The sequence below is a fragment of the Callithrix jacchus genome, chromosome 4 (assembly GCF_049354715.1).
Source record: "Callithrix jacchus isolate 240 chromosome 4, calJac240_pri, whole genome shotgun sequence".
Classification (NCBI taxonomy): Eukaryota; Metazoa; Chordata; class Mammalia; order Primates; family Cebidae; genus Callithrix; species Callithrix jacchus.
In genome coordinates this window covers 51982248-52008931 of record NC_133505.1, presented here as the reverse complement: position 1 = coordinate 52008931, position 26684 = coordinate 51982248, and the positions used below count along the sequence as shown (strand labels likewise).

Sequence of the window (26684 nt, the reverse complement as noted above, 5' to 3'; positions counted from 1 at the left end):
TTTGCAGCTTTTTGTGTTTCTGCCTGGAAGCTCCCCAGGTATGGCCATGGGCATGGACTTCTATTAAGAAGTACTACGTAGCACCAGTTAGCCTAGAACACTCAGCTTTGCTTTGTTTTTTGCACTTCTGTCAAAACAAGATAATCTTCTCTGTTCTGAAAGGATGGAGCTTAACATTCTACTCCCTGCTTACAGATGAAGAAATGATGGCCACAGAGGTCTCCCCCTCAGCTATGGCAGAGCTTACAGACCTGGGCAAATGTCTGATGAAGCATGAGGTGGGTAGGAGCAGGTGATAGATACCTTTACTCCTTGCTCAGCTGGGGAGGCTCCTTCTACTTTTCTTGCTCTGTGATGCCATCAGGAGAGATTTTTCTGCTATTCTTTTGTTATGTAAGTTCCTGGTTCCTAAAGCTCCCAGAAAAAAAAAAAAAAGGAGGGAAACGGTACAATGCCATGGTGTCTCCCATACCAGCATAGGCAGAAGCTCTCAGGAAAAAACATAGTAGGCACACTGATACAGATCCCTGGTGTTTAGTCTCCCCCCGACAGACCTGAGCTTTGTCTCCATGCTACACATACAGGTTTTCTCACATTTTAATTTTTTTCTTTTTTTGAGATGGAGTCTCACACTGTTACCCAGGCTGTAGTGCAGGGGCGCGATCTTCAATCTTGGCTCACTGCAATCTCTGCCTCCTGGGTTCAAACAATTCTCCTGCCTCAGCCTCCCAAGTAGCTGGGACTACAGGCGTGTGCCGCCATGCCCAGCTAATTTTTTTTATTTTTAGTAGAGACAGGGTTTCACCATGTTGGCCCGGATGGTTTTGATCTCCTGACCTTGTGATCCACCTGCCTCAACCTCCCAATGATTTTTTCTTTTGACTGTTGATACACAAAAATAGAGGAAGTAAACTCACTTCAGCTTTTATTTTTCCTGCTTAGCTATTTGAAACTCCAGCTCCTAAGCCAGGCCTGGTGGCACACACCTGTAGTCCCAGCTATTCAGGAGGCTGAGGTGGGAGGATCGCAATTGCATGAGCCCAGGAGTTTGAGACCAGCTGGGCAACAAAACGAGGACTCCCATCTTTAGAGGGGGGAGAAAAAAGAAACTCCAGCTCCTGATGTATAAGAATAATAAAAAAATTGTGCTGCTTTTCCTATTGTAATCCTTCATCCTTTCCTGTTTAGGATGTTTGTACAGCACTATTAATTACAGCCTTCAATTCCCTGGCCTGGAAGGATACTCTGTCCTGCCAGAGGACAACCACACAGCTCTGCTGGCCTCTCCTCAAACAAGTATGGTTTTCCACCCTTTTCCCTGCCCCTCATGAAAGGTTTGGGTCATGCAGATTGACTAAATCTTTCAGAAGAATTGGGGTACTGAGGCCTTCAGAGAGTCCCCCTGTGGCCCTAAAGCACAGCTGTCTCCCCAGGTGCTGTCAGGGACACTGCTCGCAGATGCAGTTACATGGCTTTTCACCAGTGTGCTGAAAGGCTTACAGATGCACGGGCAGCACGACGGGTGCATGGCTTCCCTGGTCCATCTGGCATTCCAGATATATGAGGCGCTGGTGAGTGGGGAAAGCATGGGGGCAGGATGGCTGTAGCTCCATCACTCAGTATCTGCTCCTGGTCTCTTAGGCCTTACCATTGATGGTGCTAGCTCTTAGAAATGGGTGTGGTGGGAAATGGGGAAGGTAGCACTGTCCAGACCTACATCCAGTAAGTTTATCCCTACTGATACCAGCGCCCCAGGTACCTGGAGATAAGAGCTGTAATGGAGCAAATCCCTGAAATACAGAAGGATTCACTGGACCAGTTTGACTGCAAGCTTTTAAACCCCTCCCTGCAGAAAGTGGCTGACAAGCGCCGAAAGGACCAATTCAAACGCCTCATTGCTGGTTGCATTGGGGTAGGTCATGCACCTTCATTAGTGCACCCAACCCCCTTCTTAAATCATGTGTATGGGAAAACCATAAAGCAGCTGTAGTTATTGACCATTGTGGTGAGATAATCTTTACTGTTTAGAGCCCAGCATTAATTCTTTCTCATTTGTTTTCCACAGAAACCCTTGGGAGAGCAGTTCCGAAAAGAAGTTCACATTAAGAATCTTCCCTCACTTTTCAAAAAACCAAAGCCAGTGCTGGAGACGGAGGTGCTGGACAATGATGGGGGTGGCCTGGCCACCATCTTTGAACCTTGAATCAAGCTTTTGGGCATCCTTCCTCGGCCTTTATTGTCATCTCTTCTTTCCCTTTGTAGCTAATCTCTAGGCCCTTCTGGCACTGCCACCTCACTTTCCACCATGGTCAGCCTGGAGAGAGATCCAGGTCTGGAGCTGGAGATAACAGGCCCTGTGCAGGGCCAGAAATAATTATACTAAAGTACAAAGAAAGGGAGTTAGGGCTTATACCATTCTGTCTAAATGTCCCAGATAGTTCCCATTCTACTTGGAGTTTTGGCTTCTCCACGAAAAGCTAGAGCAGAGCTGCCCTTCTCCTGCACGCCCTCCCACCCCTGTGCAGCCACACACCTATACAGAATGGTAACTAGGAGTACTGTGCCCAACACTGCGACTAGTGAGGCTTGCAGCAAGAGCACAGCCCTCAACTACTTGTGTCAGAGTTTCTCTTGGACCACTCCAAGTCCCACTGAGCCCTTTTGCTGCTGGGCTGGCAGGGAATTTTCCCCACTCCCTAAGGGGCATGTCTGGATTAGGTGCTAAGTGCTGAAGAGAACTTGGCCAGTTCCTCAACTTTGCTTTGTGCAAGAATCTGGTCACCTGATGGGATCCATGGTACAGGCTATTGCTAAACTTGGCACAGTATTAAGTATAGTACCTCCAAGGACCAGGACTGGGCAATCTTTAGTGCTAACATCCCCATTAGAGCTCTCACATCTTGCCCTTCCATGAATGACCCCTCAGTCTGGCTTCCCTAGCCTCAGGGTCCACTCAGGCACAAGAGCCACAGTACCCTATATAGTGTCACATGACACCATTGTCATCCAAGGATAATCCAGACCAACTAGGCTACAACTGTGATAAGCAGCTAGCAGAGCCACTCACTGGTCTTCTCCTAGGACTAAGTCCAGGTGCCTTCCACAATCTCATGGTCTTTCTTTCAGGTCCCGGTTACTTTTCTCAAGGGCCATTTCCAAAAGAAAAGAATATATGCCTTCGCATCACAACCTGTACTGTGAGTCCATTCTGGAGGTCACTGAAAGGCCCTGTAAGCAGAGAGGACACACATATGGCACCTGGCCTTGAAGTTATTATTGGCCGTAAGGCAGACTTAATCGATATAGAAACCACAGCATGTGCCCATGTGCTTTGTACAAAAACAGACCTGTTGTCCATCCAGTGCACTGACAAGACGGTTTCTATGAGAGCCGAAGTGGACTGAAGCTATGGTTTTTAGCTGTTGCAAGCCACAGGCAGGGTCAGATTGGGAAAAGGCAAAGCTGGGGAAGCAGAAGTTGGAGTCGCGTGTTGCTCTCTCTGCTACATAGACTCGCCCTTGTTCCCTCTTCCTGTGTGGTGCTCCAGGTTTCTGCTGATTGTGAAGGCGATCTCAGTGTTTCCCTCCAAACCTTATAGCTGCCTATTCCTGTCTGGTTGGGGCTGTGGAGGGTGTAGTTGTATTTATTGTGTTGTAATATTTTTAACATCCTGTGACTTCATGCTAGAAATTTTCTATTGTTTATAGAAACCTTTTGTAGAAACATTAACTCTAAAGCACATCTGCATGTCAGTAAAAATCTCCGTTTCATACAGAAAGGGACCCATCTGCCTTTTTCAAACCAGTCACATGCTCCAGTCACATGCTCACTTCCTCATGAGCACCTTGCAAAGAGGACTAAACAGGAAAAAATGTGATCAGTGGACCTGGTCTTTCAAGCTTTCTGAAATGGGATGCCAGTTAGAAAAGGATCTATTCATGACATAACCAGACTAGGCAGCCCATACCATTCTCAGTGTCTTTACATGTGTGGCTGTTGTGCCTGACCTAAGGGAATTGCTATTTTTTTGTTGGAGCTGTCAATAGCAACATGAACTTCCCTGGTAATCCAGGAGATAGGTGAAGTGGCACATTCATTCTAGCTTGAATGTTTTCCTAGGGGTTTGGCTGTGCTCCCAGAAACCAACTTAATTTGCCAATTCTCAGGCGGTGTTTTTTTGTTGTTTTCAAGACGAGATCTCACCCAGGCTGAAGTGCACATCCAATGTTCTTAATTGCTAAATGCCAACCCAGTTCTGAAGTGAGGCCCTCCTCTTTTGTGGTGGCTCACACCTGTAATCCCAACACTTTGGGAGGCCCGAAGGTGGGCAGATCACTTGAGGTAAGGAGTTCTGAGACCAGCTGACCAATATGGTGAAACCTTGTTTCTACTAAAAAAAAAAAAAAAAAAAAATTAGATGTAGCCAGGCGTGGTGGTGCACGCCTGTAATCCTCGCTACTTGGGAGGCTAAGGCAGGCGAATTGCTTGAACCCAGGAAGCGGAGATTGCAGTTAGCCAAGATTGTGCCACTGCACTCCAGCCTGGGTGGCAGAGTAAGACTCTTGTCTTTAAAAAAAAAAAAAATCAAAGTAGTCTCAAAGTTTTTGTTTGGACATGAGTTTATTTACATCTAAGGCCTTATAAAGGCCTAAAAAAGTCTCATTCTATGGCACATTTAACAAAATGTATTGATTAAAAGTAAAGCTGGAATTGTCCCAGAAAACTCAGGATCCCTAATTACACTGGGCTCTGTAGGGTGGGTCCGTCAGAACCCAAAGCTTCAGCTTGCCTCAGGAGCATCCAAGCTCAGTCCATCTGAACCGCATCTAGCTCATCCAAGAAGCGCCGGCACTTCCCCATCAGTACTTTGATGGCTTCACTCACCAGCACATCTGGTGGCAACACTCCTGTTGACTCAACAGAGACTGGGGACCAAAGAGAGACTTTAGCCCAGGCAGCGCTTGCCTGTAAGAAGCCCCTATTATTCCTAAACTTTACAATTAGACTGGAAGGAAGCTGCAGCACCAAAGAGCATTACCCACCCATCTCACCAATTCATACTCACAGATATAATGATCTCGAACCCGGGCAAGCCTCACAGCCTTCTTTAGTTTCTCATTCCGGAAGATTTCTCTGCTAAAGGTATCCAGCCGGGGGTTGGCAACTCTGGCTACCTTTTTACCTAATGAGAACAAACCATGTTTTTGATTCTTTTTTCTAATTTACCACTTGGTAACACCAAAACATGGTATACTTTTAGGAGACCACAGTTTTTATTTCTGTCACCTTCAGAGAAAATATACTTTGTGTCCTGACCTGAACAGCATCCCAAATACCATACCTTGGACTTCCTGCACCTCAACAACACCAGGTGAGAAGCACCTGCTCAACTCCTCAGCTGCCTCCCCTTCCACGGGCTCAAGCAAGGTGATGTCGGGCAGGAGCCTGTAACTGGCTGTTGCCACTGGTGAAAACTTGGCATGGTCTTTGCCTGGAGGGGAAGAAGGAAAATCTGCCTATAGGAAACCCTTCTTCATTCTTCCTAAGCTACTTACAGCAAAAGACATAACCCTGTTGGCTTTCTACCTTTGGGGAATATCTTGGCTGAGTTCCTCAGTCAGTTGGCCCCACTGCCCTTCCCAGGAAGGCCCAAGGGTTCTCACCAATGCCCTTGACACAGTGCATTAGCAGGTCAATTTCCTGGCCAGGCCGTAGCTGAGCAATGAGGATATCATCATGCACTGGTCGGATAGTGCCCTCTGGGAAGAGATCAGCCTGGTTCCCCAGGGGAATCCATGTCATATGCCTGGTATACACTGCAGGAAAAACGTGTCAGAGGATCTCAGTCCCTAAAACTAGCAGCCACCCACAGGTGGGCCCTCTTCCTCACTCTACCACTACTTACCTTTGTGGTTCATGTACAGTTCGTTGGGGTCAGAGGAATCTTTAGCAGCATGGGGGTTCCGAGTACATCTGACTTGAAGACGAAACTGTAGAGTATCTATCTCTGTGCCTTCTTCATCTCCTGCACCAATGGAGAGAGCTCTTAAGAACTAGTAAATATCTGAGTGCCAGCACTATGCTGAATGCTTTACATATTTCCCATTTAATTATCTTGGCAAACTTGGGAAGAGAGGGCAAGTGTTCTCACAGATGAAAAACACTAATATACTTACCCAATGTCACAGTCAACCAGGATTTAAACCCAGACAGTCCACTTCTCCCAAAATTTCATTTTCTCACCTTGGTTCCGATACTCAAAAAGACGGGGGTCAGCATGAATGGGAATGAGCCCCAGACGGTGAGCAAGGATCTCATCCTGAACAATAGATGTGTTGTTGTACACCAGGACCTTCTCCACAGCCATAGTTGGCACCTGCCCAAGGAAAAAATCACTTATCAGCAAAAACCCAATAGACCCCCTACCTATCCCCACAAACTCCAACCTCCAGAGGTAGGGAGCTATCTCTCTTCCTAGAATGTTTAATGAGAAGTTTACAAAGAATGAGAAGGTAAAATCCTTAGCCAGCAAAACTCCAGGAAAAATAAGAAGGGAAGGACAGCTTGAGACACTTAATTCTCCAAGTGACACTCCAAGTGTCAGTGCAGTTCCCAAAGCAAATCCAACCTTGTCACCATGCCTGCCAATACCTCAGCTAACAGAATTCGTCGAAAAGCATTGGCAATGGATGCATCAATTCCCACCATGTCAAACTCCAGTGAGTTTTCATCCATGTGTACCACATCCACACGGAAATTCTAGAGGGACAGGAAAAAGATTAAGTGAAGCCTGCTCTCTTTGTAATAGCTCTTCATACCTCCCCCTCAGATGATTCCAAGTATTATCCACTCATCCAAAAACCACCCTTTGCCCAGACGTCCCTTATTAAATGTTCTTTCTCGTCCAGTGCTTGCTTTAGGTTCATGAAAAGTGTCCATTTTTTGTCTTCCATTCATTAAAACCCTATCCAATATGGCTCCCAACCAAACCATCCACAGAAGCTATTGTCCTAAGAACAGAAACCCACCTCACTGCTTAGTCATGCTGACACTAGACAGTCCTTTTACTAGACGTCTGTTACGCCTGGCATTGATTAAAAAAATCCCCTCCTGGAAAGGCGCAATGGCTCATGCCTGTAATCCCAGCATTTTGGAAGGCCAAGGTGGTTGGATCACGAGGTCAGGAGTTCGAGACTGGCATGGTGAAACCTCATCTTTACTAGAAATACAAAAAACTAGCCGGCCATGGTGGTGTGCACCTGTAATACCAGCTACTCAGGAGGCTGAGACAGGAGAGCTGCCTGAATCCAAGAGGCAGAGGTTGCAGTGAGCTGATATCCTGCCACTGCACTCCAGCCTGAGCAACAGAGACTCCATCTCAAAAAAAAAAAAAAAAAATCCCCTCCTTTTTTGAACTATTCTCCTGGCTTCTGAGCTCCATTCTTCCTTCTCTGATGATCAACAACGTCCACCCATCTCTAAATCTACCAGGTTCTGGTCTCTCTCCCAGGTGACCTTAACCACACTAACAACGGTTTTAGCAACTATCTGTGCTGACACCTCCCAAAATTTTACCTCCCTTCTGATCTCATTTCAAATATGCAGTCTTCTAGCCTGCTAGATTTCTCCAAATGCAGGAAACGACGTATCATCATTCCTCTTCCCCAGACCCATTTCTTCTCTCAGTAAATGATACCACAATGCATCAAAGCAGTTCCCAAGTCAAAAAGTCATTTTATGCTACCCCAACAGCCTTTACCAAAGCAATCACAAATTTACCTTCTTTCTTCCTTTGCTCTCTTTCTACCGTCAGTCTTAGTTCATACCTTCAACCTCAGCTTCCCTTACAACAGATCTGCCTGCTCCATACGATCCTCTTCAAACTCATTCCCTCCCAGCTATCAGGGTTGCAAATCTAATCATGTCTGCTTAACTATTCAAGCTCCCTATCATCAACAGTGCCCAAGACACACTTCAATCTTGCCTACCACTAGTGCCAGAACTGCTTGGACATTCCCGGAGCACAATTCACACCATAACTTTTTTTCAAGCATTAGCCTTTTTCATTGTTCATACTTTATTCCTGTATCAACAGGTTAAAAAAAGTAAAATTTTCCCAAGCACAGATTTATAGATCATGTTTTATAAACTGCACACACAGTTCAGTTGCATAAACAGTAACATTCAGTGATCTATTTAAATGCAATTTTAATCCTTATTTTAAGCTAAGTGAAACAATAATAGACTAAATACACACAAAACCTGTATATCCTCAACTTCACTGACCTGAAACTCAAAGCCTTCCTAATTTAACTCCTGTTCTTTACTTACCGTTCAAAGCTCAATTCAGATCTTCCCTCCTCAAGAAATGTTAAGTACCTCTGGGCCCCTCTTCCTGGTCTCAGCATAATGTTCCCCACACGAATCCTGCCATCTTCACAGCTATCAACCACCTTTACCATATTAAACTAGATTCACTTGTTTATACGCACCATTCCTCAACAAGACTGAACATCTTGTTTGCAGAACTGGGTAGAAACTGTGTCTAACTTGGCCTGTAAACGGAGGTCTACCACATTGCTCAACAAAACTTACAAACGGAGCGACCCCCAAGAGCAGCTACTGAGACAGACACATGCTGCTGAGACCACAGGGTCTGGCCCTCCTAACAATCCCCGGACAACTCTGGCCCCACTGACCTTCTCGAAGCGTTCCTGGTCCCAGGCATCATCATAACCGGAATAGTTACCGGGAAAGTCAGTGGTATGGACCTAGAGCAAAGGGATGAGTTTGTCCACAAATGGACAGTGAGCCTACGGCTATCCCCACGCCAATCCCAAGACCCATCCCTGTTCCGCTCTCATTCCTCCCGCCTGAGCTCAAGGACACAAGTCTTACATTGCGAACCCCAAACTCTCCTAGAACCACGCGGCTCCGCATTTCTTCCACGGCCTGAGTAGCCGCCATGTTCAATCTCTCCAAAAGACTACAGGCTCTAGCTGGCGCGTGCGTTCTAGCAGCACTGCTCCATCTCCGTGGCAACGCACCGCCTCCTGGAATCTTAAATATCGCGAGACTTTGCTCCACCTTCATCCACGTCCCCAATTTCCGGAAGTTGGTTTTGTCCAAACATCCGGGTTTCTCCTTTTTGTGTTCCGGCTGATCCCACCTCTCCGCGACCTGGGACCTCTCCCTTCTTGGGACTCACATCTCGCACACTTCCCTGCGCGCGGGGCTATCGCGGGCTTCAGCGACGGGAGCCCTCAAAGGGCATGGCAACTACAGCGGCGCCGACGGGCGGCGCCCGAAACGGAGCTGGCCCGGAATGGGGAGGGTTCGAAGAAAACATCCAGGTAATGGCCCCAAGGCACCAGATGCCAGCAACCCGAGGGCCGGCGATGTCCAGAAGTGTCTTGGGGATTCTCCCTCGGGGCCTGGAAGTTCACTCCATTTGCAAAACTGCCTTCTTTGGGTCTTGCACACAAAAGTCAGTGGAGTTAACATTGACCTGAAAGGGCCAGACTAGTCTACTACTCCAGCCTGAGGATCTCGGGTCTCTGGGCCCGCCCGAGGCGTTAGGAAGAACGTATTCTTGGAACAAGTTAGGAGGTTGGTTGGGGTCAGGCCTGGAGTGGGGTTGGGTGGGATTCACTGGCACTCGCCGAAAACATACTGTGTTCATAGTTTTGTTTGGGGCTTTGGAAAGACAGAAATGGATTCTTTTTCAAGCTTTTAGTCTTTGATAGGTAAGGTAGGAGAAAGACATGAATGGAAGACTAGTTGGTTTCCCAGGCTAGAAAAGATAGCCAAAGCTATAAATCAAGCGTTCTGAGAGCAAATGAGGGGGAATGGAGTGGCATGATCTGTAGTGATTCCAAGCCGTATCCTCAGCAGTGGAAGAACAAAGCCCTAAGCCCTGGGATGAGCAGAGGACTTAATGGATGGAACAGAAAAGTCCTGCACTCTAGGAGCCATTGTCTTAACAGGGCGGAGGCTCAGCTGTGATTGACATGGAGAACATGGATGATACCTCAGGCTCTAGCTTCGAGGATATGGGTGAACTGCATCAGCGCCTGCGCGAGGAAGAAGTAGACGCTGATGCAGACGCTGATGCGGCTGCTGCTGAAGAAGAGGATGGAGAGTTCCTGGGCATGAAGGGCTTTAAGGGACAGCTGAGCCGGCAGGTGGCTGATCAGGTAAGCAAGATGGAATCCCCTGCAGGTGGAAAAGTAAACCTAGGTGTGTCCCATGTCCTGGAGTTGGTATTGGTGTGTCGCCCCAGGTTGTCCTGGTAGAAATCAAATGGAAAATAGGCAACAGGGTCTAATGCCAAGAGTTCCACAATACCTATGCCCATCTTCCTTCAGATGTGGCAGGCTGGGAAGAGACAAGCCTCCAGGGCCTTCAGCTTGTATGCCAACATCGACATCCTGAGACCCTACTTTGATGTGGAGCCTGCCCAGGTGCGAAGCAGGTGAGGAGCCTTCTCTTGAAGAAGCTTCCCTCCTAATACCTACTCCTTCATGCACTCTACAAGCCCTGTGCTCTGGTGGGCTCCCCCTCTTCGTGACCTCATCACCTCTCATCACTGCACCTGTCATTGAACACAAATAATCATAACACAGCGCCTTCCTCCTCTTTTCCATCTAGCCGACTACTCATCTTCCCTCAAAACCTACCTCAGATGTCACTTCCCCTATTCCACATTCCTCAATCCCATCCCCAGTTTGTTCTCTCCTGGTATTCCTATAGAACACTTGCCTCCAACAGACAGCACTTCAGCACTGCCATCCTTTCATATTGCTGGAATTTTCCCCCCAGAGCAGGCTCTATCTTGTTTATCTTTTTATTCCCAGCACCAGAACAGTCTCTGAACCAGAATATCAGGGCATAGTTTTTGAGTGACTTTTCAAGAACTAGATATAATCCTGGCTTGTTTTGTTTGTTGTTGTTCATCCTTTAATCAGTGCTAAGCAAATACCCAGGACCACTCAGCAAGTATTTATTAAGCATTTGCTCTGTGGCAGACCCTATGCTAATTGTATCCGGTTCGGTGGTGAAGATGGATGGGAGCCTTGCTCTTGAGTACAGTTATAGTACAGTCCTCATGCTATGATGGGGTACACGGGATCGATATGTGAGCCATAGCAGGTTGGTGGGTGGGACGGGGCAGGTTTCCCAAAGGAAGTAAAATCTAGCTAAAATCCAAGGTATGATTAGGAGCTAGCCACCTTGGCAGGGACGGGGGTGGGGAGCGGTGACTGAATTTTCTTACTACTCCACATATGTTTTTCAAGAAAATGCTCGACAGTGCCTGGAGGCACTCTTACTGTTCCCTCAGTAACACCTTTCATTCTAAACCTTCCATCTAGCTGACTAGACCTTTTCTAGGGCTTCCCCATTACAGTCTAATACTCTGGGTACTCTCTGCTGAGGTCTGCCTGTCTTTTCAAGGGGAGACGGGGTGACAGATACATGGTCAGGCCCTCTCTGAAGGCCCAGCAGGGCTGAGTTCTGCACATAGCTGCTGTTTCAGTCAGCTAAGTTTCAGAGGGTTAACCTTCCTGGAAGTAATTTTAGGGGCAAGGAAATGATTTCCTCATTCCCTGTATATCTTTACTACCCTGTTCTCCCCTGTCATCTAACATGTCCTCTAGGCCAGGCCCCAATCCCTGGAGTTAGAGATGAGTAAGATTCAGGCCTTGCCCTCCAGAACTTCATGGCCTAGTGCTGTCTCTGCTTTCATCTCTCCTCTCCTCTCTCAGGCTTCTGGAGTCCATGATCCCTATCAAGATGGTCAACTTCCCCCAGGTGAATAGAGGGTGGCATGTCTGGAGAGCCGGGTGAAGCACCAGGGCAGAGGGTGGGGCGACCAGGCAAAGCCTGGGAAGGTATAAACAGACAAGCCATTGTACCCTCCAGCCTGAATGAGTTGGTATATTGACAGAAAATTGCAGGTGAACTCTATGGACCTCTCATGCTGGTCTTCACACTGGTTGCCATCCTACTCCACGGGATGAAGACATCTGACACTATTATTGTAAGCAGGACAGAGGACTTTGGGTCGGGGGGTGGCTGAAGTAGGGCCTCCCTGTGGAAGGCCCTAGATGAGGCTGAGCTCAGAAGCCTCCTAGGACTAAGTAGAGCCTTCGCCCCACAGCGGGAGGGCACCCTGATGGGCACAGCCATTGGCACCTGCTTCGGCTACTGGCTGGGCGTCTCATCCTTCATTTACTTCCTCGCCTACCTGTGCAACGCCCAGATCACCATGCTGCAGATGCTGGCACTGCTGGTAAGGAGCCTGGCATGGTGGTAGGCAAGGGTGATGTTAAAAAGAGTAGCCAGGTCTTGGTCTGCATCTGTCCTGGGGCCTCAGATCCTGGAATGGGTGGAGTGGGCCATTGGACCATCTGTTTCCCAGGCTCCCCATGAGGGGCCAGAAACCAGCCCAACCTGAGTGATTTTCCTCTCCACCATCCTCCTTCCCAGGGCTATGGCCTCTTCGGGCACTGCATTGTCCTGTTCATCACCTATAACATCCACCTCCACGCCCTCTTCTACCTCTTCTGGCTTTTGGTGGGTGGGCTGTCCACAATGCGCATGGTAAGCCGGGCAAGAGGCTTCCAGGGGTGGGATGTCCTCCCAGGGAGTTGGGGAAGACAGCCTGGAGCTGTCCATCTCACAAAGAGCCCTAAATGGGAGGGAGGGGCTCAAAGAGGGTTCTGCCCTGGGTGGGGTTGTCTTGTACCCACTCCTCACTTTGGAGCCAGGCCCTTTGAGCTATATTCTCATGTCCCTAGGTAGCAGTGTTGGTGTCTCGGACCGTGGGCCCCACACAGCGGCTGCTCCTCTGTGGCACCCTGGCTGCCCTACACATGCTCTTCCTGCTCTATCTGCATTTTGCCTACCACAAAGTGGTAGAGGGTAAGTGGCAGGAAGGTCTGGGTGGGGGAGAATGGGAAAGCAGCTGTCTAGGGCAAAAGGCAGGATATGATAGTGGCCTGGCCCCATCTGACCCTCACTCACCTTCCATCTTCCTTTCAGGGATCCTGGATACACTGGAGGGCCCCAACATCCCACCCATTCAGAGGGTCCCCAGAGACATCCCTGCCATGCTCCCTGCTGCTCGGCTTCCCACCACCATACTCAATGCCACAGCCAAGGCTATTGCTGTGACCCTGCAGTCACACTGACCCCACCTGAAATTATTGGCCAGTCCTCTCTACCACAGCTGCAGAGAGGAGGAAGACTAAAGGACAGTCCTGATGTCTCATATGGGGTCTGCAGCTGCTACTGAGCTGTAGCTGCTTAAGTACCTCCTTGATGCCTGTTGGCACTTCTGAAGGGCACAAGGTCAGGAACTCCTGGCCAGGACTGCAAGGCTCTGCAGCCCGTGCACAAAGTGGGTCAGCTCCTCTGAGACTCCCTCACCTCCTACCCCTTCCTTCCTCTTTATCTCTCCCACATTGTCTTGCTAAATATAGACTTGGTAATTAAAATGCTGATTGAAGTCTGGAACTGCAGAGCTGATCCAGTGGTCCTCCCTGTTACCTTACTTCCTCTATACTTTCCTGCTCTGTCAGCCATGGTAATATTGTATGTTCCCTTCATATCCTCAACCAGCAGGATAAAGGTGGGACAGGCCAGACTACAGAGAAGGCAGTGATTGAATATGGAACCACCTGCCCCTGAGGGCAGGGGACACCTGACCCATGAAGGGGCAGGGAGGCCTCAAGCAAAAAACCATAAGCCTGATGGAAAGTGCACCCAGTTTGAGTCTGCACTCAGCTACACTCTTGGAAAACCAATGAAGGAGTGACAATTGGACAAAACATCCCGACTTAAACCCTGTGTCAAAACAAGGAAAATCTTCTGCAGCTGGGCACTGTGGGCATAATTTTCCTGTGGAGCTCATAATTGAAGCCAAACTTGGCTTTGCCTTGGTGGTACTGGAGCTAGCTCCTTTCGGTTTTTCTGTCTTTCCTCTTAAAACCAACCACCACTCCTAACATAGCGCCACCCCACCACCACCATGTGTTTTATCTGCTCCACTTACTAAGTTAATTCAGGTGGCTAAGAGGGAATAGGGCCTTTGACCTCCCTTCACTACATTGAATATTACGTTTTATGGAAAAGAATCCTCTCCTAGTAAATCTGGGTCAGCATCTAACCCTCCTAACAAAGGGACTAACAGAGGTGCCCTTCATTTGTCTTGTGTTACACAAGCGAGGTCCCCATCACCCTGGCCAGTGGACAAAGTTGTGACGGCGTTGCCTGTACCGTGCCGGTGGCCTAGCCGCCTTCACGTCCTCACCACTGCTCCAGGGCCCTGGCCCCGGCCCCTCCTTTGTATTGGCTGCCCCAGTCTCCCGGCATGGACACACCCTCAGACGTCAACAGTGCTCTGCGCACCTGGAGGAGTGGCACCAGGACGTTGCATCTATCTGAGGCTCCCCTGCCCTAGGGACCCTCTGGGGTTCTCTTGTCCCCAGCAACTCCGGCTGTCTGTGCCCAGCCGTGGTCCCTGGGGCCGCCCTGGCGAGGCAGCCATTTTGGCGAGGAGCAAGCGGGGAAGTCCCCGTGGGCCGGGATCCCCACTCACGCTGCGCCTCGCGTCACGGGGGCGAGGGCGGGGCGAGGTGCGTATGAAAGTGCCCTGGGGCCTTCCAAATAGAAGGGAACAGTGTCCTGGATCGTGGCGAGGGTTTGGACCTTAGGAACCGGAAGGACTGGAGAATAGGCAGAAAAAGCGGTAACTGTCCAACGCCATCTCCACGTGGCGTGCCTTCATTCCGCTCCCCGCCAGTATGCCCCACCCTGTAAGTCCTAGGCCTCAGCCCTGTCGCCTTCCTTCTGCCAGCTGGCTGACCCCACTCCCAAGGCAAGAGCGACCTATCACTCCCAGCTCCCTGCCCCGAACCGCCCCTTGTGCGCGAACCTCGTGGGCCGGCGTGGCCGTGGCCGTGGCCGTGGCCGGGCAGGGGGCGGGGCGAGCGGCGGTGACGCGGCCGTTGCCATGGAAACCCGCCGCCCGCTCGCCCGCTGGAGCCGGAGCCGGAGCTGCCGCCCGCCGCCCGCCTCGGGCTCTCTCAGCCAGCCGTGCGGCCAGGCCCACGGGGTGGTCGGGGGAGCCGGGCGGCAGAGAGGGAGGGAGAGGGTACGGCCTCCCAGCCAGGATCGGTAAGCCGAAGGCCCTGAGCCGCTGCCGCCACGACCGCGAGGGACAAGGACAAGCGCCGAGCAACGCCTGCCCAGCCCCCGAAACGCGCCCAGCCCAACGCCCTGACACTGACCGTTCGGGCCGCCCCCGCCCCAGTACCGCCCCACCTCAGCCGGACCAGCGCCCTGGACGCCTCCGCACCTCGGGCCGGCTCCGGCTCCGTCCCGATCGCTCTTCTCCGCCCCCGCCGCAGCCTCCGCCTCCGCCACCGCCTCTGCCTCCGCCCCGAGTCCCGCTCCGCCCGCGACCCCGGCCGGGACCCTGACCCCGGCCCTATTCCCGGCCCCGCCCGCGACCCCGCCAACCTCCGCTCCGGCGCCGGCCCCAGAGGCCCAGCTGAGGGCACGATGCTGCCCAGCTCCATTCAGATTTCCGGGGAGCCGCTGTCCGGAGCCGAGGTGCGGGACATCTGCCGCGGCCTGCGCGACAACGCCGTGCGCCTGCTATCACTGCGCGGCTGCCGCCTCTGCGACCGCGACTTCGGCCGCATCTGCCGGGCCCTGGCCGGGGCCACGTCCTTGGCGCAGCTCAACCTTAACCTGGGCGTCGTGTCTAGCCCCAGTCGCATCAAGCAACTGGCTGAGGCTCTGCGGACCAACCGCTCCATCCAGTCCCTCTTGTGAGTGCGCCCCCTCGCAAGGGGGTCCCGGGCACTGCATCCCTCCATGCACTCCCCTGCCACCTCCTGTTTCTCCACACTCCTTCCAGTACCATCCTACCTTCACATACCTTATGCACACACACCGTGCCTCGGCCCTTCAAAACACCCTCCAAGCACACGCTTGGAATTTTTAAGCGCGACCCCACCCAAGTTGGGATACCCACCCTTTCCTGACATTGGGTAGGGGCCATACCTCCCCACCTAATCACCTGCATTTACTTCTCTGGGGCAGCTCTTAGGTTCCCAAGAGGGAATCCCCCCATGGGGACGAGAGCCCTGCCCACTGCAGAATTCCAGTCCTCCACCCACCCACCCCTTCTCTGCCTCTCCCTGTGCAATATCCTGGATCCCAGTCCCTGCCCCAGAAAACCAAACTGAATTCTCCTTTTACTTATATTTCCTGAGAATCTAGAACTTTCCTTCTCCTTTTCTGGGCCTCTCGAGTGCTGTGACTGTGTGCCCTCCCCATCCCTAGGGCTGACAGAAGTGAAAGTGCCCTTCCCCATGTAGATAGGACTGAAGCCTGCAGTAATCCCGCTCTCACTCCCCTCCAGCCTGCATGGAAGCCCCCTGACAGATGCAGGGCTGGCCTTGCTGAACCCAGCCCTGGCCCTTCACCCTGCCCTCGTGGCTCTGGACCTGGGGGACTGCATGCTGGGTGATGAAGCCATCAACCTCATCTGTGGCCTCCTGCCCCCAGACGGGGCCAAATCTGGTGAGCAGGGCCCTGCTCAGGGCTTGGGCTAGTGTGGCAGCAATGAACATCGAAATGCAGAGGGAAGGGGGTGTGGCCCAGAGCCCAGAGCTCTGACGATGTGGGTGAGAACGTCTTTCTAACCCTCTCAGGAAGGCGCAGGACTAGGGGTGGCATGGAAACTCAGGAATCCAGGCAGGCTGGGGCAGGCAGGGGAGGCATCGGTCTCCTTAATGCTCTGGAACGCTATGGGGGGGGCGGGGGTGAGGTGGTGCCCAGCCACTAGGACACCGGGACACAGGGAGGGTAGGGAAGGGTTGGAGGAGGGCTTAACTCTCCCTATTCTGGTTTCTTGCTATGATGCTGCCCAGGCTTGAAGGAGCTAACGCTGAGTGCCAACCCTGGCATCACCCCTAAGGGCTGGAGCCGCCTCGCCATTGCCGTGGCCCACAGCTCCCAAGTCCGCGTCCTCAATCTGGATTACAACCCGCTGGGTGAGGCTCAAGAACATCCCCTTAGGTTCTCACTGCCTCATGCCCTATCCAAGAGCCTGGGGCCATCAGTTGGTATGGTAACCCCTACACTGGGAGAGGGAAGAGGCAGGAGAACCTCCAGGAATCAAGGAGGTAGCTATGTGGAGGACCAGGTGACCAACAATTAGATCAAAGCATCAGTCACCACCCGAGCCCTAACTTGCTTCATGCTCACCAATCACAATGATCCCTTCCTGACCACCAATTGTCTGTGTTTCCTGGCCAGGGGTTACTATCTAAAGTTGTTAAGGCAATGGGGAAGCTATCTGTAAGGATTAGCAGGCATGTGTGTGAATGATGTGAACGTGTGCATGTGTGTTGTCTCCCCAGGTGACCATGTGGCAGGAATGCTGGCTGTAGCTGTGGCCTCCAGCCGTACCCTAGAGGTCCTAGACTTGGAGGGCACAGGGCTCACCAACCAGTCAGCTCAGGTGGGAAGTAATCATGTTTGGAAACAGCCAGGGGATGGGGTGGGGGTTAGCCTACGTTGTCTGCTGACATACCTAAGGGGTGGCAGGTTGGGGTCTGAGGACCTGCCTTAACTACATTCATCCTTTTCCATATTCTTCTCCACCTCAGACCCTGCTGGACATGGTAGAAAATTACCCCACAGCTTTACGGAGCCTGGTGTTGGCTGAGAACAGCATTAGCCCAGAGCTGCAGCAACAGATCTGTGACCTCCTCTCTGAGGGAGAGGAGGAGGAGGAAGTGGCAGGAGGGGCTGGCAACATCCAGGAGTGGGAGAGAGGGCGGGAGCCTGCTGCCCACCAGAGGGGCAGCAGCTCCTGGATGTGCCCCAGCGGTAAGAACCCAGAGGGTTGATCAGAGCCAGGTCTGGAAGAGGCTCGGGACAAGGGAGAGTGGGTGTGGAGAACTTTGGCTCTCACTTATTTGTGGTCCCCAACGGTGGAAGGAATGGTGGTCTGAACACCCGTCTGCCCTTCTACAGATCCCAGCTCTCAGATGGTGCTAATGACGTCAGGACTAGGGGACAGTCTGTTGGCTGAGACCGAGATGTGACTCTCCACTGGGCTTCTGCACACCATTTTGCTTGTCTATGTCCCGAACACCTTGCCCTAGATATCAGGGTCAGGCCCTGGGGCTTGGGAGGGAACTGGGGTCAGGGGCTGCACAGGGCTCTGGCAGCTCCTGGCAGTGTGGTGGGAAGGAAGCTCTGGAAGCTGTGACTGAGCAACAGCCTTGGGGGGGCACTTAAACCCAGGGCAATACCTTTGAATTTGGCAGCTCTGACTGCAACCCGCTGGCTCGGAAAAGATTTTATGAACTCCACAACCTGGCGTGTGCCTGTAGTCACTGGGGGCCGGCAGTAGGGGAGGAGCTGGAACTACCACTAAGCACCACTAGGGAGCAGTAGCATCCCACAGCCCAAGCTCCAGGCTGCGTGAACGGGTCCAGAATCTCTCAAAACAGGCCTGGCCCGAAGCCTAGTACCCTGGCTTCTGGGGCAACACCTTACACAAGCCCCATAAAGATCTGGTTCCTGCCTCCAAGGGATGATTCAGGAACCCTGCTAAGGTTACTGAAGGTGCCCCCTCTCCCTGATGCTCTGTGCCCAGGGAAACCCTAGGCAGAGTGGGGCAAGGGGGAGTCAATAGCAGAGTAGGATGAGACAAGCCCTGGGACTACTCTAGCCCTCTTTTTAAGTAGTGGCCATCTTCCTAAAAAAAAAGAACTGGGAATACTCACAAATAGGGAGATGGGTGGGAGAGGGAAGGTCATTAAGACAGGTTCGGCCATACCAGTAAAATAGTTTTATTTGATTTTAAAATAGTCATCAATGTGAAAATTTCCCAAAGCTGGGAGTAACAGTCTAGAGCCAAGGCTGGGGAGGGGGTCAGGCCTCACCCAGAGCCCAGCTTGAGGCCCCTGAACCCCACCCTCCCTTCCAGAGGGAGAGAGGAAACAGCTGAGGGGAGCCCTGAGTCAGTCCTCTCCCTCATCCCCGAGGCCAGCTGTGCCAGGCCCCCTGAGGGCAACAGCTCATGCGGAGGATTGGGGGAAAGGAAACAGGTAGGAGACAGAAATGAGGTTAGTAACTCCAACAACATCCCCCGCAAAAAAAAAAAAAAAAAAAAAAAACAAAGCTTCTGACTATGACAGGAGGTTGGAAGATGAATACTGATAAACTCCTCAGCTCCCCACAACAGACCAGTCTGGGCTGGGTTGGGCCGATTGGAGAAAAGGTGTTGAGACCTAACTGCACATCACCTCTGGAGAATAAATATTCTAAGAAAAGGGGAAAACCATGAGGCCAGCTGCTGTGGTCAGTCAACGCAGCTGACAGGCCTGATGTGGCCCACGGCCAACCCCACCCACACAGGAAGCAGCTGTGCAGGTCTGGATAGGGACACGGTCAAGGGCTTGGACTGGGGACCCTGAGCTGCAAAGGTGTGGGGCCTCCTTGCAGTCCCAGTGCAGCAATGGCAGGAAGGCCGGCAGGGGCCTAGTTGAGTAGGTTGCCCTGCTCCTGGGCCTGGGTCAGGCTGTCCTTGCGGTGCAGGTGGTGGACCCCCATCCTCTTGGGGCTGCGCTGGGGGCGGCTGGAGCTGGGGAGTGGCCAGGCCCTGCCCTCAGTGTGGGAAGTGCCAGGCCCCTCCTCTGTGCCACTGTTAATGGGCAGCAGACTCTGGCGCTCTTCCTCAAGGCTGATGGGCAGGTTCAGCTCTTCTTCCTCCTCCCTTGGAAAGCCAGAGTCAGGTTCTGTGCATAGCAAAAGCTCCTTCTCTTCAGGTTGGGGAGAAGGTGCCTGGACCACCTCATCCCTGTCAGCAGGGCTATGGGCAAAATGGCGCTGCAGCTCAGGGAGGGCATCACGTCCAAAGGCTGTGCGCTGGGCCACAGCAGCAGGTGGCGGAGTACGGTCCACAAATGCCCGCTGCCAGCTGGCCAGCAGGTCCTCTTCAGAGCTGGCAGAGCTGGCTGGGGCACTGAGTGTTGGGGGCGCTGGGCTGGGCTGGTGGTGGGGTGAGGCCTGGGCTGAGGCAGGGGTGCTGAGTACTGGGCTAGGGCGGCCCCGCTCACTCCCCTCCTCCACCAGGCTCAGCGAAATGGCCTGGCGGGTAGCATAAGTGCAGTTGGGCAGGGGGCTATTGCGGGGGATCCGAACCTTATCCTCAGAGAACTCTATTACCCTGCGGCCAGGATACAGTGGGTGTGGTGGAGACGGGGTTGGGTAGGGGCTCAGCTTCTCAAAGGCTGGCAGGGGCAGCTCTTCCTCCGGGGAGCCCCCAGCAGTACTCAGAGAGTAGCACTCTCCATTGGGTTGGGGGGTGGGGCTGCCGGGAGCTGGGGAACTGGCTGGATCACCTGGGACGCCCTCACTCATGTCCACATGCACAAAGACATCCTCAGCCAAGGGGCGCCCAGCACTGCCTGACTGGGCTGAATTCAGCAGCAGAGACTCTGGCTTCTCTAACACTCGGGCAATGACCGAGGTAGGCACCACAGCCCCTGGGGCTAAGCTGGGGGCAGAACCTGGGCTGGCGGCCTCCTGAGCACTATGGAGGTGTTTCCGAACCATGTCCTGTAGCTCACAGGGCAGCTGAGGTAAAAGACCAGGAAAGAGAGACATCAGTGATCACAGCCAAAGACAACTTGACTCATGGCGAAAGTAATGGCTCCCACGTTTAAGTACCTCTGTGTGCTCAGCACTCTGTTACCTCCTGTTCTTACAGCATGCCAGTGTGTATACCCTCACTTCACAGACACACAGGCCCAGCACAGAGATGATAACTTGAAGTTTTTGGTTAATGGCCAGCATTTAAGCCCAGATCTGCTGCCGATGCCTGAATGTTCTCAAACTTCTGTCTCCCAGCTTCTGTCCAAACCATACTTAAGTTTGGACAATCTGTATAGACCAGTGGCCTTAGAAATCCCTCTACCTCTGCAGGCCAATCAACCTTGGGCTTGAAGCTCTGGGGTCATTTACCCCTTGAGGTAACACAATCAGATGGGCCTAATCCTAAGTACTTTTTGGGCAGATAGCTCTGACCACTCTCTCCTTCCTGCCTGGGATCCTCTCTCTCTGTCTCTGTTACAGAAACCAACAGGGCAGGCCCCCCAGAACTAGTGATGGGCCCTCGACAGTATACAGGACACCAACCAGGGGCAGAGTTGACTGGCTTGAGAGGTGACATGGAGGCAAGAGGAGGGCAAAGTGGAAAGAGGAGTTAAAAACAGGAGGATAGAGGTGCAGAAACTGTGGTTAGAGGAGTCCTACAGTGGCCAGAATGGTCTATGTGGGCAGGGAATGGGTGTGTTCTACTCACATCGGCGAACTTGTGGTTTCGGAAATGGGACTTGTTGCACTTGAGAAGCTGCACAGCCAGGTTGCAGTCCAGCCGGTACCGCTCCTATAGACAGAGCTGCTTCAGAGCCCAGCCCAGCCCAGCCCTTCCCAAGGGAGCAGGGCCGGCCCAGGACAAAGCGAGCCCCAGGTGGGGAAGGCCTAAGCAGTGAAGCACACATACATTGAGCTCTTCCAGCTTGTTGATGGTGTTCTTGGCATCCAGCAGCTTGTTGGTCAGCTCCACGATCTCCCAGTCCAACGTCTTCCTATCCATCTCAGCCTTCTTGATCTGAGGCACAGACTTATGGTTAACCCAGCCCAAACCCCAGCCAGCCCTTCCTCTCCCTCTACCTCCTCCCATCCTGGAAACACAGGTGCTAGGGCAGCCAAGGCAGACAGAACAGAGACAAATGATGGACAGACAGAAGGAGACTGGGCATCTCTCCCGCTCTCTGGACTGGCTGTGAGGTGGGGGCTTTTTTAGCATGACCTCCTGCCACCTGGGTCCAGGACACAGGCAGTATAAAGAGCTGTCCATCCCCTGAGGTTCCAAAGGCTCTAGGCACCAGGGAAGGCAGCTGGTACCTCAAAGGCAGTAACTGCAAACCAGGGGGCTGAAGCCTCCTACATGTGCAGCTGTTTGCAGTATCAGGCTAGGAGAGGGAAGAGGGAACAGGGCTTGGTGGCAGCCAGGGGTACCTCGTTGAGCAGGGAGCAAGCTGCAGGCTCAAAAGTAGCCTTCTGATCTCCAGCCCAGGGACTGGATCTGCAGCCTCCCCTCCCCACCCACAGCCTGGGCTTGCTGCCACTGCAGCCAAGCAGCTTTGGGTGTTCAGTGGAGACATCAATCAGTACCTCTGCCAGAGCCAAGGGTAGAGCAGGCTAGGCTCCCCAGCTCTCTCCTGGAAGGGAGGCACTGACTACTAAATGGGCCACAAGGAAGAGAAAGGAGCGGGTGTACTCAAGGGGCAGAGGGTAACAGCCAGGGTCCACAATTCTAGATCTCAGCTGAAGAGGCCAGGGCAAGGGAAAAGACACACAAACTCAGACGCAACTGCAAAAATCCAGCTGTGGCTAAGAGAGGCCTGAGAGTGCGGCAGCAACGGTGGCAGCATGAAGGGGAAGACGAGGAAAGAAGAGAAACAGTGTGAGCATTAAGACAGTCTTGACTTGCAGAGCACACTGCGGTCCCCCGACCACTGCCCCATCCCACCATCTCCCCCACCGCCGAGCCCCAGGGCAGAGTGGCATTCCCCTGGCCATTCCTGGCCTCCTGCTATGCTGTGAGCACAGTGCCCACCAAGCTGCCCTCCTGGACGGATTACCAGTGTGTGCAGCTTGTCCTCCAACTCCTGGTTGGTCCGCTGGGAAGCTGTGTAGCTGTTCTGCAGCCTGAAAAGGGATAATACAAGGCACATCCCTGGGTCAAGATCCCATCCTTCAGGCCCTGTTCAGTAACCCTGATAGGGGATCTTGAATGTGTCATTCTCCCTCAAGAATTTCTAATCAGAATCAGATGATCTCTGAGGCATCTTCCATCTCCTAACCTCCTATGAAGGGTGGGTGGATGCGTGGGGTGTGTGTGTGTGTGTGTGTGTGTGTGTGTGTGTGTGTCTGGCCTCTCATTCCCACACTTGCGGAACTTACCCTTGAACGTGTGTGTGTGTGTGTGTGTGTGTGTGTGTGTGTCTGGCTTTCTCATTCCCACACCTGCGGAACTTATCCTTAAACTTGTCCAGCTCTTCGCGGCTCTGGCCCAGCTCCAGCTCCAGGCAGTCCTGCCCGATTTCCAGCTCACGTTCCAGGGCCTCAGTGCGCCTAGTGGCCGAGGCCAGGCGCCGGCGAAGCTCTTCATTTTCCTGCTGCAAGAGCCTGGTCAAGGGCAGAGGGGTATCAGAGATAGAAGGGCCTGCCCTCAAGATCCAGCCTGGGCTCAGGAAGGAAGGGATGACATGAGGACAGGCAACCAGGGGCAGGGAAACTCCTGGAGTCTCAGCCTGAGTCTAGGACAGCATATTCTATAGGCCTGCTGGCCCGGGGAACACAGCCTGGGTTGGAGGGTTGGGGAAGGAAAGGGGATGGTAGGGGACAGTCCAGCCTCCCTTCACTATTGAGAATGAAAAGACGGATATGGCACCCAGCCTTTCTCTGGTTACAGCCCATGTCAGCTGGCCACCAGGCCGCCAGCTCCAGTTTCCCCACTGCACAATCAGGCTTCTCCATTATTCATCTCTGGGAAATCCAGCCCAGCACTGCCCTCCTCTCCAGAAGCCTCATGTGGCTAAGGGCTGCAGGGTAGCAGCTGGTACAGGAGTCAGCAGCTGTGGAAGGGCTCCTTAGCAAGAAGAGCAGCCCCCTCAGAGCCATTCACCTCCTGATTCTAGGCTCTCTCAAAGCCCATGGAATAATAAAATCCCATTTTCCAGAAAAAATATCCACAACATCAAAACTCCTCCCAAAGTCCCTAAAACGACCCATCCCAACCTTTACTTCTGCCTAATCCAAGGAAAAGTCCAACTGTACCAATAGTCTAGCCTGGAGCTAAGAGGGACAGAGATGACGCAGAGCAGTATCTTGGGCAGCGGATACTCACTTCATCCTTTCTGCGTCAGTCAGGGATTCCTAGGCAAAAAAAGAAAAAAAAGAGAGAGAGAGAGACATGAGGCTCAGCTCTGGACCACTGGCCCCCTGGCTGCCTCACCCTCCAAACAGCCATGAAAAGGCTCAGGTGTGAAGCCCAAAGACTCACAGCAGAAGAGGGCTATGGGGCTCTCTACTGATGGTAGCAATTCAGTAATGCTGGGACAAGCCTTGATTACCCTCTCCCATGCCAACCAGAAGATTCAAGAACCTCTTCCAACCTTCACCCCTCATCCTAAAGCCATTTTCAAATAAGTCCTGGCACCCAAGCTACCTCTCCCCAGGGGCAGAGACAGCCTCTCAGCTGTTCACTCAGCTCCTGGTGGGCGCTGTCTCCTGTTTCCACACAGGCATGGCAGAGACCTTCCAGAAAAGTGAAGTCAGGCTGAACTATACACAAGAGTTCTGAGCTCTGGCCAAGCCCTCAGCCATGGGAGGAAAACAAAGGCAGAATGAGGACCTTACAGAGGCTCAGGAGGAAAAAATGCATGGGAGAAGAGGGCTAATCCCGACTGAGGGGAGGAAGGGGGGTCTTGTCTGGCTTTTAACCTCCTGCCCCATCTTCCTCAAACCCCTATGACGGTCATGGCTCAAGAGTCAAGTTCAGACAACTACAAAGCAGAGCAGGCCCATGTTACGGTGAGAGGGAAACATCAAGGGGCCTATTCTACATGAAGCTGACTGCTTCAGAAGTACAGTCTCAGGCAGAAAAATGGAGGTAGGTGGCCTCCTTTTTCCACTGACTTTGACAACTGGATTTGGGCCGATTCTACTGCATACTGGTTATACAACCTTCACCTCACTGAGCCTTAGTTCCCTTACTTACAAAACTGAGGTAATGCTCGCTGAGCAGCGCCTAGCATAATAGCTGGCATCTTAATTTAATGTTCCCTGAACTGAAATGAACAAGTCATGGCTTTTCTACCTTGAATTTGACTAAAGCAGGTTACAGTCTGCCTGATGCTCAGCAGCTGCTGTGTCTCCCGTTCTTTAAATGTGCTCCATGCACTGCGACCAGGTGGAGACATGCTGCAAGGGCAGTAAAGCACTGTGGCCCTTGTTTCCTCCTGTGAGTGAGGTTAATGGGGGAGGAGAGCCAATGTTTTGCAGCTGACTATATGCCTCCGAAGAGCAGGGCCCGGACCTAACAGTTCCTGGCAGGGAGTGCGTATTCAACAAATGTCAGCCAAACAAAGCAAAGCTAGAGGAAGAGCCGGACGTGCTGGGGACAATGAAGAGCAGCTGCACTGGTGGAAAGTGATGGTAGCACTGCCTCCTGATATTCCCCAAAGGGGCCACAGGTTGAAGGCTCTTCTCCACTATGAAGGACCAGAGTCCCAGCCACCAGCGGGTTAGGACCCCTCAGTCTGCTGGGCTGCCTCTTGCAGGGAGAATACCGTATGAGATCATTTCTGCTAAGCTACAAAGACTCAGGGGTTCCCTGACATGTGGACATATACTCACAGTCTCCCATGAGCCTACATTGCCACCACCTGCACTACTGTGGCTAGGAGACCTCAGGCCTGCAACAGCAAGGCCCACTCTCACCCCAACTCGGGACCAGAAGCTCAGGTAGAAGTCAGCTATACACACAGCCTCAGGGGCCTTGCCTCTGCCAGTCAGGCTAGGGTACCAGTCTTGCTGACCTCCTGCTCAAGCCGGGATCCAGGAATTTCTAGTCGCAGCTCCCGATGCTCCGGCGGTGCCTTACGGTAGGGTTTCTTAGCAGGGGCGGCACTGGTCATTCTGGGGTGGGACGGCTCCTCCAGCTGCTAACGGGGAGCAAGGAGGGAGGCTCAGAGATGTGGCCAGGAGGACTCTGGACTGAGAAAAAAACAAAAGATGATGAAAGTGGACATAGGTTGAAGCCACCACACAGGCAGACAGACCTGGGCCATTACTGGAATCACTAGAAGGGCTGGATTTAAGCGTGTCAGTCCCCACAGGTCAAAGGAGTGCTGGAGGGAACAGATGGGTGGGTAAGGCAGGGCCTAGGGCCAGGGCACCTAGGTTCTAAGAGTGGGGCAGGAAGCCTGAAAAGCAGCCCACCACTCTCCTCGTCACTCCTTTGTGGGCTTTGAAGACCTCAGAAGGTAAAACTGCTCTCTCTGCATTAGTTTTCTTAACTCTAGCAATAAAACAGCACCAATTTCTTTTTGTTTTTCTTTTATTTTTTTTCAGACAGGGTCTTGCCCTGTTGCCCAGGCTGGAGTGCAGTGGCGCAATCTTGGCTCACTGTAGCCTCGATCTCCTGGGCTCAAGCAATCCTCCTGCCTCAGCCTTCTGTGTAGCTCGGACCACAAGCATGTGCCACTGCACCTGGCTATTTTTTGTAGAGACAGGGTCTCTCTTTGTTGCCCAGGCTCAAACTCCCAAGTTCAAGCAACTCCTGTCTTGGCCATCCAAAGTGCTGGGATTATAGGTGTGAGCTACTGCACCCAGCTAAGAATAGCACCAACTTCATGGGGTTGTTGTAAAGATGATGTAAAACACCTAGAATATGTTGAATAAATGTTAGCTAAAAATAAAAAATCATAACCAAAAAATATGAGTTAGGGGATCCAATCCAGGATCCTCAGTGGGAGTCTCAAAGCCCAAGAGAGCTCTCTGGACTCAGCCAATGACAG

The 26684-nt window shown here is 52.4% G+C and overlaps 5 protein-coding genes across 35 annotated transcripts in view; 3 read left to right on the top strand and 2 right to left on the bottom strand.

The window, feature by feature from the left end:
* The window catches only part of XPO5 (exportin 5), a 45644-nt gene extending 41866 nt beyond the window's left edge, over positions 1-3778 (top strand). Inside the window, exons 28-32 of the mRNA XM_002746576.7 lie at positions 196-278; positions 1189-1296; positions 1434-1571; positions 1748-1912; positions 2066-3778. Of these exons, the coding sequence (XP_002746622.1) occupies positions 196-278; positions 1189-1296; positions 1434-1571; positions 1748-1912; positions 2066-2203 (632 nt within the window). The 3' untranslated portion in view covers positions 2204-3778. The remainder of the gene's footprint in view (positions 1-195; positions 279-1188; positions 1297-1433; positions 1572-1747; positions 1913-2065) is intronic.
* POLR1C (RNA polymerase I and III subunit C) overlaps positions 1-8990 on the bottom strand; it is a 38208-nt gene extending 29218 nt beyond the window's left edge. For 2 of the 4 annotated variants that reach the window (XM_017971114.4, XM_017971115.4), the window contains exons 1-8: positions 8899-8990; positions 8700-8771; positions 6652-6759; positions 6244-6376; positions 5906-6025; positions 5664-5816; positions 5342-5491; positions 5066-5182 (exon numbers count right to left, since the gene is read on the bottom strand). In XM_017971114.4, coding sequence (XP_017826603.2) covers positions 5066-5182; positions 5342-5491; positions 5664-5816; positions 5906-6025; positions 6244-6376; positions 6652-6759; positions 8700-8771; positions 8899-8967 — 922 coding nt within the window. In that variant the 5' untranslated portion in view covers positions 8968-8990. Of the gene's footprint in view, positions 1-4601; positions 4926-5065; positions 5183-5341; positions 5492-5663; positions 5817-5905; positions 6026-6243; positions 6377-6651; positions 6760-8699; positions 8772-8898 lie in introns of those variants that run through there. The other 2 variants (XM_002746577.7, XM_017971113.4) reach the window with 2 other exon arrangements.
* Positions 8991-9150: 160 nt separating this feature from the next.
* Positions 9151-13518, top strand: YIPF3 (Yip1 domain family member 3). 4 transcript variants are annotated; one of them, XM_035295731.3, is made up of 9 exons: positions 9151-9353; positions 9987-10196; positions 10368-10474; positions 11766-11811; positions 11948-12040; positions 12161-12292; positions 12490-12603; positions 12801-12924; positions 13045-13518. In XM_035295731.3, the coding sequence occupies exons 1-9, from the start codon at positions 9273-9275 to the stop codon at positions 13191-13193; spliced, it is 1056 nt and encodes a 351-aa protein (XP_035151622.1). In that variant the 5' UTR covers positions 9151-9272; the 3' UTR covers positions 13194-13518. The 4 variants fall into 4 exon arrangements, with proteins under 4 accessions (XP_035151622.1, XP_078225371.1, XP_078225370.1 ...); XM_078369245.1 differs by having other exon boundaries at positions 9895-10196; XM_078369244.1 differs by having other exon boundaries at positions 9892-10196.
* A 1492-nt stretch (positions 13519-15010) lies between these two features.
* LRRC73 (leucine rich repeat containing 73) lies at positions 15011-18401 on the top strand. 2 transcript variants are annotated; one of them, XM_002746575.6, is made up of 6 exons: positions 15011-15839; positions 16436-16596; positions 16947-17069; positions 17439-17539; positions 17688-17910; positions 18058-18401. In XM_002746575.6, exons 1-6 carry the CDS (start codon positions 15568-15570, stop codon positions 18126-18128), a joined length of 951 nt encoding a protein of 316 aa, XP_002746621.1. In that variant the 5' UTR covers positions 15011-15567; the 3' UTR covers positions 18129-18401. The 2 variants fall into 2 exon arrangements, with proteins under 2 accessions (XP_002746621.1, XP_078225372.1); XM_078369246.1 differs by having other exon boundaries at positions 16357-16596.
* Positions 18402-18867: 466 nt separating this feature from the next.
* TJAP1 (tight junction associated protein 1) overlaps positions 18868-26684 on the bottom strand; it is a 28792-nt gene continuing 20975 nt past the window's right edge. For 6 of the 24 annotated variants that reach the window (XM_078369226.1, XM_078369228.1, XM_078369227.1 and 3 more), the window contains 8 exons: positions 25704-25881; positions 24011-24039; positions 23128-23289; positions 22743-22809; positions 22473-22502; positions 21599-21706; positions 21398-21481; positions 18868-20670 (listed from right to left, as the gene is read on the bottom strand). In XM_078369226.1, coding sequence (XP_078225352.1) covers positions 19573-20670; positions 21398-21481; positions 21599-21706; positions 22473-22502; positions 22743-22809; positions 23128-23289; positions 24011-24039; positions 25704-25802 — 1677 coding nt within the window. In that variant the 5' untranslated portion in view covers positions 25803-25881 and the 3' untranslated portion in view covers positions 18868-19572. The remainder of the gene's footprint in view (positions 20671-21397; positions 21482-21598; positions 21707-22472; positions 22503-22742; positions 22810-23127; positions 23290-24010; positions 24040-25703; positions 25882-26684) is intronic. The other 18 variants (XM_054254019.2, XM_035295723.3, XM_078369233.1 and 15 more) reach the window with 5 other exon arrangements.